The 18,196-nt window shown below is 43.3% G+C and overlaps 1 protein-coding gene across 12 annotated transcripts in view; it reads left to right on the top strand.

Moving 5' to 3' along the window:
* The window catches only part of rhobtb4 (Rho related BTB domain containing 4), a 43,512-nt gene extending 33,120 nt beyond the window's left edge, over positions 1-10,392 (top strand). For 11 of the 12 annotated variants that reach the window (XM_042101661.1, XM_042101657.1, XM_042101656.1 and 8 more), the window contains 5 exons: positions 862-980; positions 6,220-6,370; positions 6,996-7,084; positions 7,628-7,733; positions 8,274-10,392. In XM_042101661.1, coding sequence (XP_041957595.1) covers positions 862-980; positions 6,220-6,370; positions 6,996-7,084; positions 7,628-7,733; positions 8,274-8,455 — 647 coding nt within the window. In that variant the 3' untranslated portion in view covers positions 8,456-10,392. Of the gene's footprint in view, positions 1-861; positions 981-3,145; positions 3,387-6,219; positions 6,371-6,995; positions 7,085-7,627; positions 7,734-8,273 lie in introns of those variants that run through there. The other variant, XM_042101662.1, reaches the window with a different exon arrangement.
* The last annotated feature ends 7,804 nt before the right edge of the window (positions 10,393-18,196 follow it).

Genomic DNA, 18,196 nt, shown 5'->3' with positions numbered 1-18,196 from the left:
CCCCCCCCCCCCCCCCCAGTCCCAGGTCAACCACAGTTTATAAACCATAGTGCACCTGAAGTGGTCCTCAGCATTGATGCATCCCAAATACTGCAAGCATATATTATTATTATATATGTCGCAGGTGCTATCATTTTAGATGTTCTGGACTAAAAATGGAAAGTTGTGAAATCGATTATATTGTATTAATTTCATAGCATGTGTACGTAATTGTCTGGTAGTATTTTTGGTGTATTGTGTTTTTGTCTCGTTCATGTTTCGTTCTATGTGAGCTTCTACCTTTCCATCCCATTGTTTGTGTGCTTTTTATGTTGCTTGTTTTGCATGTTTGTTAAGTGTTTTTCCTCACTCATCTATTCCCTGTGGCTCCTCTTCTCTAGCCAACTAGCCTCTCATTACTTTAGAGCAAAGCTGTTAGCTAACCGAAAAGTTCCTGCTAATTGCTAACCTCTATTATTATTATTATATGTTGATTATTCACTTCTTCCTGCTGTATTTTAATCATTATCCTTTGTTAGAGTCGGTTTTAGACACAAAATGGCTGCCAGCCCGTGGTGCTTTGTAACAAAGTGCGTGGCGCGGCTGTCTGGGCTCTGTCTGCTTTTCTGGAGCTCAGTAATTGCCGAGTTCTCCTCTGCTTCTCCTCTGCTGTCTATTTATAGTCCTGTCTTCCCTGTCAATTTATTCATGTGTCTGTCTGTGTATCTGTCTTCCCGTGTGTCTCTTTGTGTCTGTCTGTCTGTGTTGTCTGTCTTGTCTGTCTGTCTCTTGTCTGTCTTGTTTGTCTGTCTTCCCCCTTCTGTAGCCCCCAACTCTGTGACACACGCCGAGATGTCTGCTCTTTTCCTCCTTCGGTTTCAGATGTGGTGTTTCGGCTGGACGACGGCTTCCTGCCGGCCCACAAGCCCCTGCTCATCTCCAGCTGCGACTGGATGGCGGCCATGTTCCGCGGCTCCTTCATGGAGAGCTACGTAGAGGAGGTATGCAGAAAACAAAACATAACAGTAAAAAAAATAGTAATACTAATGATGGTGACTATTAAAATGATAAATACTCACCTAATATCATTGCAATAGGGTCGAACTCAGTCGTGTACTGTATCCTTAACCAGTAGCTTTCTGAGCATCTCAATAAAAGCATGTGAAAAGAGTCAGTCTGGAGGATATGCAACACAGGAATGAGGTCAGTTCAAGATAAGTCTGCCCCCGCCGCCCCCCCCCCCCCTGTGAACAGATGACAAGTAAAACCACAGGCCAGGTAGAGCGGAAGGAGCTAGGGACTGGGGAGGGGGGTGGGGTGCTATGGGCTGTGACCTACATAGACACCGCACTGAAGAGCTCTGCATACATGCATGTGCTGGCCTCCTTCCCCAAAATAAGACAACAACCCCCCCCATTTACATCCCGCTGCCGCAGATAGGCATCAGACTATCAGAAGCTGATGGGACGAGCTTCACAAAGTCCAACTTCTTCAGAACGTTCAGTTACGCAGTTATGCTGAAGTTGAGCAGTGTTGATTGAAATCACCACTAATGAAGACATGATTTCCATTGCATTTTGTCACTTTCTTTGGAAGAGGTGCTGCTGCTCTTGTGAGATGCATTGCACACTGCAAAGACAGGAAATTCTTGAGCCTCCGAAGGCTTCCAGAAAGTTAGTCTGTGTCATTTCCTGCCTGCACACAGCGGACCTCCGGCCCCATCATGGCTTATCAGAAAATGGGTGTGCAACCACCAGCATATGCATTACAGTAGAGTTGATGGATTAGAGCCCCTTATTTACAGCCAGCATCATCTGCAGGATGATGAGGAAGAGAGGGCGAAGTCCTGATGGTGTGGGGCTTGCACTGGCCCGGCCACAAGTGTCTTGTGCTCTTATCAGGGCGTGAAGGTTATGGGATTGAGATGGATCAAATATCCAGGTCAGAGTTCCTGTGGCGACTGCGGCTGCTTCCTCTAACCTGGCGATCTGGAGCAGTCCAGCCTCTGAGAGGGAGCAGGCGTAAGGGTTGAAGTTGAGCATCGCTTCCGGTGAAACCGCGCCCGACCGGGCAGTGGCTCGCAGATTAGGTGACCGTTTGGGATGGAGCTGCTTGCAGCAGTTCACTACTTGGCTAGGCTTGATGCACAGGGAGGGAGGGAGGGAGGGAGGGAGGAAGGGAGAGAAAGAGAGAGGGAGAGAGAGAGTCTGGCATGGCTGAGCCTGAATTGAGAATAGTCGGTCAGGGTGAAAAGTGGACACGTGCCTCAAAGCCATGGTAGGTACAAACCACCTGACCTCGTCCTCCTCATCACACAGACACTGGATTAGCTGCTAGTTTGATAGAGTTTGGGATTTGAACAGAGTTGTCTGTACTGAAGAAGACACTATACAGACAAGAGCAGGTTGGCTATAATAGCACAAACGGCAAACGTTCTCCAGAGAGGATGTGCAGGATGTGAGCCCCACTGGGGCTTAGTGCGTTTAATTGTGGTAAAGTAATGTTTCGCAATCATCAGATTCTTAGGAACACCTACCCTTCCAAGGAGGTGATTAATATGTATTAGTGAACCTGTAGGAATTTGAACTTGCAGATATTAATAAACTGTATATTTAAATCTTGTGCATGCTGTCATTAGCATTGAAGGAAAAAAAGTGTGCCATGCTGAAAGACTGGCACCATAAACAGAAAGTCTCTGTGCAGACTTCCTCAGCATGGGCATCGTGGCTCCTAACGGGAGCTGTGCCACCCAGGCTGTTACCTTGTTTGGCACCATTGTATTCGGCTGTAAAGCGCCACGGAGGGGACGGCCTATTTATAGGAGCCCGGGCCTGGCGTTGCCTGATAGGCCTACGTGCGCATAAACAGCGTTTCTCTGGCGCAGTGGAGGGTGTCAGTTCTGCCACCACAGACCCACAACAGAGGCTGTGGCTGACACGTCATTAGAGATGACATGCCATATTATTGGCATCGTTTTGCCCTCAAGCTGGCGTGTGGGTATTGTTCGGCCTCTTCGTCTTCTACTCCCTCTTTCTTTCCTACTCTTTTTCTCTCTCTCTCTCCTGTTTACATTTGTGAGTGCAATGGTAGGATGTCAAACAGATGAGATGATTCTGTAGAGGAAAGAACTGTGTTGTGTTAAGTGCTTGGTTTTCAACATGCGCAGGCTTTCATATTGTGGGGAGTTCTAACTGGAGGCAGCATGCGGACGCTACGCCTGAAAGCACGTGCGTGTCGGATGAAGAGCTGACAGCTTCTTCTGCTCTCAGTGTTTCTCACTGCAAATTGATGAAGTGAAAGAGGAACGGAGTGTAGCGGTGGAGGTGAGAGTGGGCTGTGATGGGCATATGTTTCTCAGTGTCTCTCTCTCTCTCTCTCTCTCTCTCTCTCTCTCTCTCTCTCTCTCTCTCTCTCTCTCTCTCTCATTCTCTCTCTTTCTCTCTCATTCTCTCTCGTTCTCTCTCTCTCTCTCTCTCTCATTCTCTCTATCGTTCTCTCTCTCGTTCTCTCTTTCTCTCTCTCTCTCTCTCTCTCTCTCTCTCTCTCTCTCTCTCTCTCGTTCTCAGCCAGTTCTGCCTAATCTGCACATCTGTGTTTGTTCCTCTTCCTTTCTGTATACATTAAAGCCTATCAATGCGGATGTAAGTCCAGAGGCCATCTCCATTGCCCTGTGTCCCCCCTGTGGTGGAGCCAGGGCTTTGAGGTCTCTCCCTCCTGCCCCCCGTCTCGCCTGGTGAACTGTCTTCACTCTGACCTTTCAGAGGGTAATGATGGGTCACCTATGAGCTGACATTTGGGTAATTGGTTTGTGGACGGGCAGTTCAAAGGCACCCCCGAGACTTCTGAAGGACCCCTTCAGTGTGTGTGTGTGTGTGTGTGTGTGTGTGTGTGTATGCATGAGTAATATCACCCCTACAAAGCATTTCATTCTGAGCCACATTCTTATCTTGTGCCTCTGTGAGTGTGCTTTGGTTGTGGGTTCAACCTACCAGTCCACAAATGGGATCCTGCACGTCTGCACACTGACCTCCCTATGACCTTAGCCACACACAGATACACACACACACACACACACAACATACGTACACACACATGTATGTATGCATGCATGCACAGGTTGAATGTGTGTGTGTGCATGCATGCATGCATACATACATACAGTACATAAGTGTGCGTGTACGTGTGTTGTGTGTGTGTGTGTCTGTGTGTGTGCTTGTGTGTCCATGAATACGTGTGTGTACGTGTGTCTGTGGGTCTGTGACTGTGTGTGGGAGTATGTGTGACTGTGCATTAGTGTGTGTGTGTGTGTGTGTGTGTGTATGTGTGTGTGTGCGTTTGTATGAAACAAACAGCCGCCGTTGAGGTATGGCTTTTGCTTCACTTTTCCTGTCCCAGTCACTGTGCTGTGCTGCTGGGAAGAGGAAGTGGCTGAGCTATGAGGAACTATTTTCTCCTCTGCTGTGGTTTACCCACAGCGCTCCCCTGACAACACACACACACACAGAGGCCATTATTGTCTAGCTGACCAGAAAGTACAGTATGTGTGTGTGTCTTATAGATGCCTCTTTCTCTCTCTCTCTCTCTCTCTCTCTCTCTCTATCTATCTCTTTCTCTCTCCCTCTCTCTCTCTATCTCTATCTGTGTGTATGTGTATTCCTCGAGACTGAGGAAACATGCTCACAAGTGGAGTGTGTTTGTGAGACGGGAAATTTTGTGTGTGTGTGTGTGTGTGTGTGTGTGTGTGTGTGTCTGCGTGTCTGCATATATTCAGACAGTGTGTGTCTCATGAATTAAGTACATGACGTGAGCGTAACCATAGTATGTTCGTATGTTCTGCAATCTCACCACTGTTCTCTCGCTCTCTCTCTCTCTCTCTCTCTCTCTCTCTCTCTCTCTCTCTTTCTTTCTTTTGGGTCCCTGCTAAAATCTTAATTCTTTGGCTGCTTCGGGCAGTGGGAATAAGTGTGCCTTTGTTTGCTTGTCTATGGGGCCAAGCTGGATGAGAACAGACTACCCTCTTTACCCGCTGGCATTGCAGACACTCAGTTATTTGTGGAAGGGGGGTGTTTTTTGGAAGGGGACAGGGGGTGTATTTGAATAGGATGAGGGCAAGGGGTGATTGACGGCCTTGGAGGGTTACCGGATCTTTCTGTTTCTCTCTCTCTCTCTCTCTCTCTTTCTCTCTCTCTCTCTCTCTCTCTCTCTCTCTCTCTGTGCTTGTAGCTTGAGAATTTGGAGATGGTAGAATTGAGGCGGAAGTGCTGCTGTGATGTGGTGTGGTGAAGGTTAGTCGAAGCAGGGAACAAAGCAGCACAACATACACAAACACACACACACACACACAATCTCTCTCCCTCTCTTTCTCTCTTCCTCTGTTTCTTTCTCATAGACTAATCCTGTAGATCTTTGCAGTGCTTTGAGGTTAGGAGACGTCACCAGGCAGGCCCCCTCGCAGGGCCTTTTATCTCTTCAGATCAAAGGATTGCTGCTTATGTATTTACAGTTAGAGCAGAGGGCCTGCACCCGGCCCTCTCTTGCATTAAGGTGTGTTATTAGGCTTGAGAAGAAACCGCTTATCAACTTTGATTTAATAACTGCACCACCCTCCCCCCTTGCAAATGAGATGGTTTATTATATAGCCGTATTGTGTTATCTTTGAGAACCTTATAAGAATGTGCATGAGAAGCAGATCTCTGCATGATGCCTTCCAGTGTATCAAAAAAGTCAACTACCAATGCTTCAAATGATTAGTGTTGTAGTCACTGTGTGCTAATTCATATTGGTGTCTCTTTCTCCTGCCCTCTTTCCGTGTTTCACTCTCATTGTCATCCTGTCTTCTTTACTCTCTCTTTCCTGGTCTGCCTCCCTCTGCATCTGTTTTTCCTCTCCTCTTCATCTCTCTCTCATCTCTTCTTTCTCATTGCCTCTTTCCTCCTCTCCCGCTCCATCTCTTCTCCTCTTCATCTCTCTCTCATCTCTTCTTTCTCATTGCCTCTTTCCTCCTCTCCCGCTCCATCTCTTCTCCTCTTCATCTCTCTCTCATCTCTTCTTTCTCATTGCCTCTTTCCTCCTCTCCCGCTCCATCTCTTCTCCTCTTCATCTCTCTCTCATCTCTTCTTTCTCATTGCCTCTTTCCTCCTCTCCCGCTCCATCTCTCCCTCTTCTCTTCTCTTCTCTCTCCCTGCTTTTCTTTCATCTCTTCCCATCTCTCTCTCTCTCTCTCCTTCTGTCCATCCTCAGGTGGCGATCCCCAACACTAATATGGCGTGTATGCGGGCCGTGCTGGAGTATCTGTACTCCGGGCTGCTGATCCCTAGTTCTGGCCTCGAGCCTCTGGAGCTGATTGTCCTGTCCAACCGCCTGTGCCTCCCCCGCCTGGTGGCCCTCACAGGTACCACCTCCCACAGGCTCTGACGCTAATCACACGTCATCAGGGGTGACATCAACGTGAAACAGCACTGTAGTGCTAATTCCTCCCATCACCTATTTGGGAAGATAGCTCTGTTGGACTGTAAAGCTGATGATACACTAAGCACATTTTTCAGTAATGTTCCTGAGTATTGTTGTTCGGGCACATTCCCCTTGATATTGGGCAACCAGTCTTGTCTGGAGAAAAACCATCAGCAAGCATGAGCACATGGAGCTGGTTATGTGGTTGTGGAGCAACATGCATTCATCATCAGCATGCCATTCTTACTCTGTGAATCCTCCCAGAAACAACAGACATCAATACAAAACACAGGAAATATAGGAGATTGAGTTGACTCTTTTAATTAGTATTCTGTGCATTGAAAGAGCACTGTATATATATATATATATATATATATATATATACACATTTACATATACATAAACGTATCCATTTATTGAATTATTGAGTGTTCTTAGGGGGCAATCATAGCTGTTTTGTCTGCTGCGCTGTTCAGGGGAGACAGAATTGGGTAGAGCAGTGTGATCATATAGGAGGGTGATGTGACGTGACGTGACGTAACGTGCTGTTGTTTTGTGCCCAACAGAGCAGCATGCTGTGGATGACCTGCTGCACATGGCTGTGAAGGGGGTTGACGTTGACGGACAGGTGCTCGCTTACCTGGAGATGGCTCAGGTGTGAAATTCAATATTAATATCGTGATAGCATTTCCACTGTCACCACAGACAGCTTGGTTCACTGGATGTGTCAACTGGCACCAAGTACTGATATGCATTACATGCATTCAAAGTGAAACAATTTGGTAATCTTTTAGATTAGATTAGATTAGATAAGATTCAACTTTGTTGTCATTGTACAGAGTACAGAGACAACGAAAGTACAGAGACAACGAAACAACTGTTTCTGATTCTTTTTAGTGGTGCTTGTTATATGGATGAATGCAGGATGAACAGAATTTAAAATGTGGTGGCCTTTGTTTAATTTCCTATTTGTAATAATTGAAAAGTTGACATTAATTTAAGGGCATTTTTGTCTATTTCCCTTTTTATCCTCCTTCCCATAGACTGTTTAATTCCCTTGACACTGTCGTTAACTGTATTCTGGCATGTCTTTCTTACCTACAGTGGAAGCCTTTTTTTAACTGTTTATCTCTTATCTGTCAGCGAGTATTTGTTCATCAGATCTAACGACTGGGTTTCTTTTTCTGTGCCTTTGCAGTTCCACAACGCTAAGCAGCTATCAGCATGGTGCCTGCATCACATCTGCACCAACTACAACAGCGTGTGTCGCAAGTTCCCCAAAGACATGAAGAACATGTCGCCAGGTAGGCCCGTACTGATGGAGGAGGGATGCTTGATGTCAGATGTCAAAGTAGGGCCCAAAGTCTTAAGTCTAACTGCAGCTATTGAAATAACTAAGCAAAAATAATTAGCTTATTTAACACCATGGGTGTTTTTTGGCACAAACATTGACTATTCCTCCCATTGCTTCCTCAGGCACCTCACCAGCAGAACTTACCTAGCTAAGACAAGTTCATCATATTGATTAGTTCCTAATTAATTAGTTGCAGTTACTAGTATGTTTATGTTTATGGTATTTAACAGATGTTTTTGTCCAAAGCAACTTACAGTGACCAATAAACATTACATAAATAATAATCAAATCCTAAGAACACCAGTATTATTAATTGATTAAATATAATTTAACAGAATGATAACAGTAACCATAAACATATAACCGCGACTGTAACGAAAATTAATGAGTTAAAATAGTAGTGTAATTAGTGTTACTGTGCTGGGTTTGTCTGAGTATGGGGGCTGTTGGACTGATGTGGTGTTTCATGTCCCTCTTGATCTCTCTGCAGATAACCAGAAGCACTTTGAGAAGCAGCGCTGGCCGCCTGTCTGGTTCCTGAAGGAGGAGGACCGCTACAAGCGCTCGCAGAAGGAGCGCGAGCGCGAGGAGGAGCTGCTGCGCAAGCAGAACACCAAGAGGGGCTGGTGCTTCTGGAAGCATCCGGCACCCTCCACCTCACACATCTCCTGAAGAACCAACCCCAAACCACCACCACCTTCCCTCCCTCGCTCCCTCTCTTTTCCTCCCCCTCCCCCTCCTCCTCCTCCTCCTCCTCCTCCCATTCAACCCACAACCTGTAGGAGCAGCCTTGTCACCAGTGTGACCTCCGCCCACTGGTGTGGTGGGTCTGTGTGATATAGTCTGTAAGCTAGCGCTACACTGCGTGAGACTGGCCAGTGTGTCAGGTCTGCCACGGGAGGAATATGCCTCGGAGGCAGCTCAGGGGGACGCCTTCAGCCAGCAGCAGCAGCAGCAGCAGCAGCATTCTCTGTGCTGCTCAGTCAGCAAGGGAGACCGACTGTGGCTGGGGCCACAAAGCGCGGCCGTCCTGTCATAGCTCCTGTGTGTGTGTGTGTGTGTGTGTGTGTGTGTGTGTGTGTGTGTTTGTGGGTGTGCTAGAGACTGTGCAGGAGAGGCTAGAGACTAACCCAAAGCCCCCTAGGAAAAAACAAACAAACAGACATAGGAATAAGCTGCCTTTTCCTTTCAAAGATTTCTCACCGAACAAAGCCACATGTAGTGTGTGTGTGAGTACGTGTGTCCATGCTACTGCGTGGCTGGTTGTCCGCTGTGGAAACCTTACCCTCCCCTTCCTCAACTCTGTGATATTCCCTACCCACAACCCCCCCACAATTAGTCTCAGAGATGCACTATACTTGAGATTCTGAAACACCAGGAAAGAAAGGAAAATAAAACAAACAAACAATCGTCCACGCCCTCAGCCAGAGTGCCTGGAGCACCAAAGAGAATCGAAACCCATCATTAATGAGACTTAACAACACGCTTTACCAAACTCACCTGGGACACTTAAATGGCAAGGCTGGAGATGAGGGCTATTCAACCACTGCCACTGAAGTATTAAAACTCCCTTCTGTGTCTCCCTCACTCGTTTCCTGCTCATCATAAGCTGATCGTGGACGCCACCTGCTGGATCACCCATTTCCCCCACAACACTAGGGGGCAGTATCACCTCTATTACACTGTGAATATTTTTTTTTTGTGTGTGCATGTGTTCGTTTGAGGAACTGAGACGACTTGAAACAGGGACCTAAGCACCTGTGTGACTGTCTTCTCCCAGTTAACAGTATCTGTGTAACATCTACACTATTGACTTTACTTTTACTTATTTTTTTTATTAAGGAGATCCAGTTAACCCATTTCTGTACAGCCAGAAACCAAAAGAAAGAGGACGTACTTCTTTTCCCCCCATTCAGCCCTTGTTTTCTTCTGTCATCTCTTCCCACTGCCTTTTATCCATCAGAGATGAAGGGAGAGGGCACAAGAAGTACTGTATGGCTGGATTCAAAATCTGCCATCTCCATTTTCATTCCTGGTCTCCCTGCTACTTAACTTCACAGAGAGCAAAACAAAACACCTACCTGGGTTAGCTTAGGCTGGCTAACTGGCTACTTAATAAGCTGAGTAATGTGTAACTAAGTAATTGATGCTTCCTCTCACCACTTGCTTGTTCTGCTGGTTTTGGGTGAATTGTTGCTTTAATGTGATCTCACGTGATTGAAAAGAAGGGCACTTTCTAGTTCATTACACACTTTTAGCTAAACAGACCTATTTTCCTTAAGTTCATTTTATGAAAAAAAAAAAAAAACTTAAGGATTCCTCATTTTGAAGGATGAAATGATGGGTTGTGATTCTCGGCAGTGAGTGCTTCATAGTTGTGAGGTAGTATAAAACGAACTTGACTCTCTGCAAGTGCTGCGAACTCCTTAACATTATTGTGCCATTCAAATCTCTTCTTGGCTTGGAGAGTGTTTTTTCCTATCCCCAGTTTAAATTTCAGCTGTGTGTTTGCTTTTTGGAGAGAAGAAAGACAGAGAGAAAACTTTGTGGGTGTGTTCTCACTTTGTTTTGATGTGTTTGCTCTTCTTGGTAAAAGAGTTTCCTGGTGATGCATTTACATGTGATTATTTTGTAGAGGCTTCTACCCATTGTGTATCAGGGGCAGCCGTGGAGTACTGCTTAGCGCTTCGGACTTGTAACTGGAGGTTTGCCGGTTCGAAACCCGACCAGTAGGCACGGCTGAAGTGCCTTTGAGCAAGGCACCTAACCCCTCACTGCTCCCCGAGCGCCGCTGTTGTTGCAGGCAGCTCACTGCGCCGGGATTAGTGTGTGCTTCACCTCACTGTGTGCTGAGTGTGTTTCACTAATTCACGGATTGGGATAAATGCAGAGACCAAATTTCCCTCACAGGATCAAAAGAGTATATATACTTATATATATACAGTACTTGGAATCCCTGGTATTTGAAGCTTTTTTGACATTTTTATTGGTGGTGCCATGGTCTGCATTTTAGGCTGCAGGGTTCAACCAGTGAATGTGAAAACTCGCACCTGGCACCTATTTTTGTAATTGTAGCTTTAAAGATCTCATCCTCTTCAAGTAACGTATCTCCCAACTGTCAATAGCGGACTGCTAAAAAGGGCCAATGCTTCTTTTGGGTCTGTCTGTTCATCCGTCGGTTGTACAGCTGGCGAAATAAACCCCACGCTCCCTAACCAGAGCTCCTTCTGTGAATCAGGATGATGACCCTAAAGACCCATGGCCTGCAGGAAAAAAACTGTGCCTCTATTAATTAAGGGCTCTTTTACCATCATAAACATGTTTGAAGGAGGCTTAAGGAGTGCCTGCTTCTCTTCTAAGCCACAAGTGAAGAGGGACATGATTAGTTCAGGTCAAGTGACCTTTCCTAATGTGGGACGGAAACAGGCTATGTCTTAATGCCTTAGTCAGTGGTTGTTAGCAGAACCAACTGGTTCAAGAACCACTTCTTTGGTCCCGAGCCTTTGTTTTCCTCTGAGGGAATCAAATTTGACTGCCTGAAAGTGTGTAGAATGATATACCGCAAGTATTGTGCATGGTAGATAATCATAGTTTAAAATATATACGTATATGGTAGCATGTAGAGCGGTAGTGGTAGCATTAGCATAGCGCTACAGACGGGCTCTGTAGTGAGTTCCAAGTAGCCTACTGATGGGAGTGTTGGTGGAGCAGGGTGGAACTTACCTAAGATGGTGGACAGCACTGCTTTGACCACTCTGGCCTTGCCTTGAACATGCTCTATGTTTTCTTGGGTATGTGATTGCAATTGCACTTTTATCTCTCCTTTACGGCACCTTTGCCTGTTTTTTTTTGTGCGTGGAATGACTGTTTTGAAAATTAGACTTTTTTAACAAAAGAAGTCTTTTATAACATACTCTTCATATAGAAGAGCTACACTTTGTATTTTATGCTTAATTTTGAAAAAATAATTGGTTTTCTCGTGTTTGAACTTTTAACAAGACATCTTGTAGGACCCATTTACTGTAACTACCCCCAAAACATTGTATAGGAATAGTCTATGATTCTTGAATATATTAATCACTTGTTGCAGCATCTCATGATCCACTTTTCTTGAGAGGAAACAGTACACTCTCAATTAAAAAAGGGTGATTTTAATATTATGCACAGTGCTTTTAGCATTAATATGGTGGAAATATAACTGGTCAGAACATTGTGTTTGAAAAAAAGATGCCAAGTTTTGCAAACATAGGGGTGTGAGTTTGTTGAGAAATGGCAAACTGCAGATCTTAACCCTCTTCATTTAGTAACTAGAGATATCATTCTGGTTTTCAAGGATGATTGAACTAATCTGTGGTAATGTTACAACATTTTAACTGAATTTAAAACTGAAAAAGCAAACCTGTATTTGAAAAGAAGTGCTTTGAAAAGAAGTGCTTTGTCCAAATCTCAGAACAAGAGAGGAGTAAACTAATAAAATGCATGTGGACTGTTGTAATGTGCATGGAGGGGGTTACCTGAGGGGGGTTGCATGCTGTGACTGACAAATTTGGTTGGCATTGATGAGGGATTGTGTGCTTTTTGTGGGAAACTGACTCGACACAATGTTAAACATCTTATCTTTTCTTTGATTTGGTCCTTCGAGTCAGATATTTCTCGAACCCACCAGACTTGTTGATTTGTTGATATTTCAGAATTGTAAGCTCCATCATGTTCACTCACAGACAAAAATGATTTGGGTTTGTTTTATATTTCTCTTGTTATATGACGTGTTTGCTACACTGCTTATTATGGGGTATGACGCACACTGTCCTTGCTGGAAGCAATTGCGGTGATCTAATAACAAAACCGTGGATGTTGCTGAGCATGGCTTCTTGAGCTATGTCAGAAAGAGGGCAGACCACCCACCAATTGTTGGCCTTGGTGCTGCTCGTGCCTTGAAAAACCCAATGTCTTTAGAACTTTGTTTCCTGAATTCTTCCTAAACTGGAACACAGATACAAGACCTCTGACCTTTATTTAGATGTAGTGTTAGTCAACACGCGCACACACACACACACTCACTCTCTCTCTCTCTCTCTCTCTCTCTCTCTCTCTCTCTCTCTCTCTCTCTCTCTCTCTCTCTCTCTCTCACACTCACACTCACACTCACACTCACACTCACACTCACACTCACACACACACACACACACACACACACAGACGCTCATACTATCCAGAGGCAGCTGACCAGAGTTCTTCCCTCTTAGTGCCTGTTGACAATACAAAGCAATCTGTGCAGTTGTGTTAATGCTTGTTATCTATGCTCTTACTTCACAGCGTTGTTATACGTCCATTTCTATAAGTATACAGCCAGAGACTGGAGAAATGAGTTTCCCCCCTGCCTTCCTTTCTTATCTGTTGCTTTTCATTTTGAGATCTGTGAATCCTTTCCCTCCTTAGTTTTTGCCTTACTTGAGCTTCTTTCTCTATGCTCCGTGGCCTGTTTGACGACCACAGAGTGTACATGTGTTTTAATCAAACAGCACTCATTTGAAACAAACTACTTCTAATGATCTGCCCACATCCACCCTGCACTATGCTATTTTAAGTAGACATTTGGACACATTGTTCTCCAGACCCAGACTATATTGATATTCACCCATGGGCACGCAAACACTTAATCAGTGGGAGCTTTCTCAATGCGCCCTCTGCTGTTTCACTTACACCAATGCCTTGATCTCAGAACAGGCGGTAGTGGTGGCCTTATATTCCTCATTGGCAATGAATCTCCCAGCTCACTCTCACTCGTGCCAGCATGGCCTATGGCTGCTACTGTAAAGCTGGTCTGCTCAGAGTAGTCCTGCCCGTAGGTCTGTTGAAGATCCCACATGGAGACAGAAAGGTCAGGAGCTAAATTGGCTTGTGATGCTGTCTGTCTCTCAAAAGTGGGACTTAAAAAAATGAAATGTTATGCACTTTTACCCTCTTTTCTCTCTCTCTCTCTCTCTCTATCTCTCTCTATCCCTTGTTTTTCTCACTTTTCTCTTTTTCTCTTCCATTGTGTTGAGATGTTCTGTTTGTGGTATTACATAGATAAAATTATTAACTTGAAAAAAAAGCACACACCACTCACTATTAAGGGCTTTTTTAAACAATCAGAATGTTTTGCTGCTGGTAAAAATGTTTTAAAAAATCCTTTGTAATATTTTTGAACCACTGTGATTTGTACAAAATGGAACAAAACATTTAGGAAAACGTTGCCGTTTCAGTATTTTAATGTTTGACTTGGCTTTTATTAAAACTTAACAGAATCTTTTACCACAGAGTGTCTGTTATTTCTAGATACTGACTCTCTACACACTCTACTGTTTGGCTAAATCATGTCCTGATTGTGTAACTCTTGTGTTGGTGTTATAGATGCAGAAACTTAGTACTAGTTTTTTATATGGCAAGCCAAATTCAGCCCTGGCCTACTGGTTAGCGCTTCGGACTTGTTACCGGAGGGTTGCCAGTTCAAACCCCGACCAGTAGGCACGGCTGAAGTGCCCTTGAGCAAGGCACCTAACCCACCTCACTGCGCCGGTATTAGTGTGTGCTTCACCTCACTGTGTGTACACTATGTGCTGAGTGTGTTTCACTGATTCACGGATTGGGATAAATGCAGAGACCAAATTTCCCTCACAGGATCAAAAGAATATATATATACTTATACTTAAATTCATAACTTAATAAAAACTAGTGTATGCACAACTAGCACTGTTTGTACCAGGTTGATGTACCAACCATTTATGGTAGAATACCAAAACATTGTTTATGAGCAGATGTCAAGATATATGCTGTTTGTAACCGATCACCAAGAAATCATCAAGGACATCTAGATGAAACTAATGATCCTCTGATTGCTAACTTTGTGAGAAATACACAGGAGACCGTTGCTCAATGTCTGACTAAAATTACGCAGCTGTTCTCCAAGTGCAACAGCATGTTCTGAACAACTCCTCTAAATCATCATTAGGGGCTTACGCTTGCACTTAATACGATATTACAGTTATGAGTGAAAAATGAGGATTCCATACAAGATAACTCAACTCACTTTTGATTAGCATTTTATTCAATCGTGTCAAAAACACACTTTCTTGATACGGTGGAAGTTGTGCAACACAAAGTAAACATGCCTTCTAGTATTACTGCAAGATGTGATGTGGCAGTGTTCTGTATGCACATAATTGCCTTGCCTGTGACATTATTTTCTACCAGTAGATGGAGACACATGTCAATGTAAAGACCAACCCAATATCCACATGGGCCAGGCTATAATATATATAATTCTTATTTTTCTATTACCCGTTACTTGTGAGTTAGAGGTGCTATGCAGCAAAACCCTTACTGTATTGTTAAACAACAGGAAGGAAAGACATGTTGCACAAGCTCTTAGACAACTAATGCTATCCCATACATCAGAAGACTTTGACAAGATTTGGGAAAGATTCCTGAAAGATTAGAATATTTTAATTCTAATCTTTCAGGAATTGAAAGATTAGAATTAAGCTTTACTGAAAATAATACATTCTTTCAAGAATCTTTCCCAAATCTTGTCAAAGTCTTCTGATGTAAGGATTACTTGTAAGGAAACAAGACATATTGAAAGCTGTGTGCACAGATTGACAAAGCAAGGGAACAGGTTAAAGGAGCGTTTGGTACTCTTAAACCTACATGTAGTGTCTGTTTTTAGATGTTAACAAGTCAACATTTTTGAGTGGAACAAAACAATGTCAATCAGTGCAGTTTTGAGTAGACTGGAATATGCATTTACAACTAAATATCATATAGTTTAGCCTTTGGGGGCAGCTTATGTATATATATTTTTGTTGTTCATTTTTTTAATAGTACTTGTCTGTTACAGACTATACAGGAAGTTAGTTGCGCCTGTCTGCCTCAAGCAGCCAAAACCACAAGATGTGACCTCTTTGAGAGAGAGAGAGAGAGAGAAGAGAAAGAGAAGGCACAGATAAATGAAAAGATATCAGATATATAATCCTGTTTGAAAAATAAGCATATTTTAAAATGTGTGTTGTAAGTATCACTAGACATAATCATGCTTGTGTGCAGTGTATGGAAGGTGTGCAGGTATGGCAGTGTGCAGGCCTGAAGTAGATAACCGCTTCTAGGAGACATTGTGGTTAGAAAGGTGAATGGATGATACCACAGGGTCAAAACTGGTTCAAACCAGAATCTTGTGTAGGCCTATTGTTAAACCAAGGTCAGACTACAGTGTCTGTCTCAAATAAATTTAGCCAATCAGCAATGGGCAAATAGTTACTTACCATATTTAGAAGTAGGGAATAACTATAAAAAGTAAGGTGTGAGACACATCGGGGCTCGGCTCCGTTTTTCACCTGGGTTGTTGTCTGACAACTTTTTGCTGTCATTAGGGTAGAGCTACAGTAGGGACCTTATAGCATTTTATACATTTTTTCCCTGTAATTCTTTTTAGAATATAGTAGAACTAGTAAAAGAAGGAGTTAAAAGAGTTTTACCTGGTCAGCCTTGAAAGGGAGAGACACCCCCCCCCCCCCCCCCCCCGGGCTTGGAATTGCGGTAAGTAGACCTACCTCTCTTTAAAGGTGCTTTTCCCTTCTTTATATGTCGGAAGTGAGAGCACTGACTGCATTGAGGTAAAGACGACTGTTTAGACCTTGTGACATGTTGGCAGAAGAGTAAATATAGACATCTGTATACCTAGTTTCAAGGGTCTTAGATTAACCGTCGTGGTCACACTAAACTTGAAAATAATATAGCCTACGTTGTCTTTCCCATAGCAAATGCTGTTGTTAGTAATTCGAGTATCTTGTAAGATGCGTGAAGCCTAGTCATAAACGTTCTATGGATGAGCCTACAAGTAATTACAGTGCATGAAAATGCACTGTACTGTTCTTCCTAGGCAACTTCTTCTTATTATTATTCCGCTTACCACTTTTTCCGTATGCAATTTCTCTTGAACAGTTTAACTTAGAAACTTCATTCAAACTTTGTAACGTAGGTCTTCAAACAGATCGGGTTGGTATGACTTTTCAACTTTGAAACTTTTATACTTTTTAAACTATTAAAGAAAAACTTTTTAAAAATCCCCATAGACTTAACATTGCCGATTGTGACATCATAATACCGCCGTTAAGCAATTAGAATCCTATGGCAGGTGTTCAGGCCACCTGCAGCCTCAGGCTTTAAGCATACAATCTGGGTCAATTAAGACTACACATCCTATTCAACTGTTTCCTCTGCCCAAAACTGTGTCAAAATAAAAGTCCTCACTACAATAATCCACTGTTAAACAATGTAACCCATTAAACTACTGAACTTTTTACATTCAACTTTTAAACGGTCTACTTTTAAACTATCTATCTATTAAACTAGCTGTCTATCAACAACTTTTAAACCATCTACATTCAACTTTTAAACTTTTAAACTATATACATTCACTAGCTGTCTATCAACAACTTTTAACTTTTAACTTAATAGGGGTGGTGGTAGTGTAGTGGTTAAGGAGCTGGGCTAGCGTGCAGTAGCCTGAAAGTTGTCGGTTCAATTCCCGGCTTCCACCGTTGTGCCCTTGAGCAAGGCACTTAACCCCAAGTTGCTATGGGGACAATATGATCCCTTGTAATATACAGTAGCTGAAATATGTAAGTCACTTTGGTCAAGAAGTGTCTGCTAAATGTAATGTAACTTGTCATCAACTATGTCAACACTTTTCATCAACTATGACTCCTACCCACTGTAGCTAGTTAGCATGGTTACCAAAGTTAGCATGTTAACATTGCTTACATTGTTAACATTTTTAACAAAACTGCTAAAAATGATTAGCTAGGTTAGCTAAGTCACATGGTTAGCATAGTTAGCATAGTTAGCATAACTACTAAAATGATAAGCTTGGTTAGCTAAGTCACATGGTTAACATAGTTAGCATGTTAGCACTGCTAGCATAGTTAGCATGTTTAGCAAAACTGCTAGAAAATGTTAGTTAAGTTAGCTAAGTAGCATGGTTAGCATGTTAGCATTGCTAGCACTGCTATAAAACATTAGCTAAGTAGCATGGTTAGCAGAATTTAAAATCTTAGCATAACTGCTAGTAAACATTAGAGCCATTCCAACTTTCCGTTATCACCATTAAACTATTTGAATATCAACATTCATTAAACTGCTAGAAAACATTAGCTAAGTAGCATGGTTAGCAGGTTAGCATTGCTAGCACTGCTATAAAACATTAGCTAAGTAGCATGGTTAGCATAGTTAAAAATCTTAGCATAACTGCTAGCAAACATTAGAGCCATTCCAACTTTCAGTTATCGTCAAATATCTACCTATACACAGCCATTAAACTATTTGAATATCAACATTCATTCAACTTCCAGTCTGTCAACAACTTTTAAACTA

Source organism: Alosa sapidissima, chromosome 8, assembly GCF_018492685.1.
Source record: "Alosa sapidissima isolate fAloSap1 chromosome 8, fAloSap1.pri, whole genome shotgun sequence".
Lineage (NCBI taxonomy): Eukaryota > Metazoa > Chordata > Actinopteri > Clupeiformes > Clupeidae > Alosa > Alosa sapidissima.
This window is presented reverse-complemented; position numbering and strand designations above follow the sequence as displayed.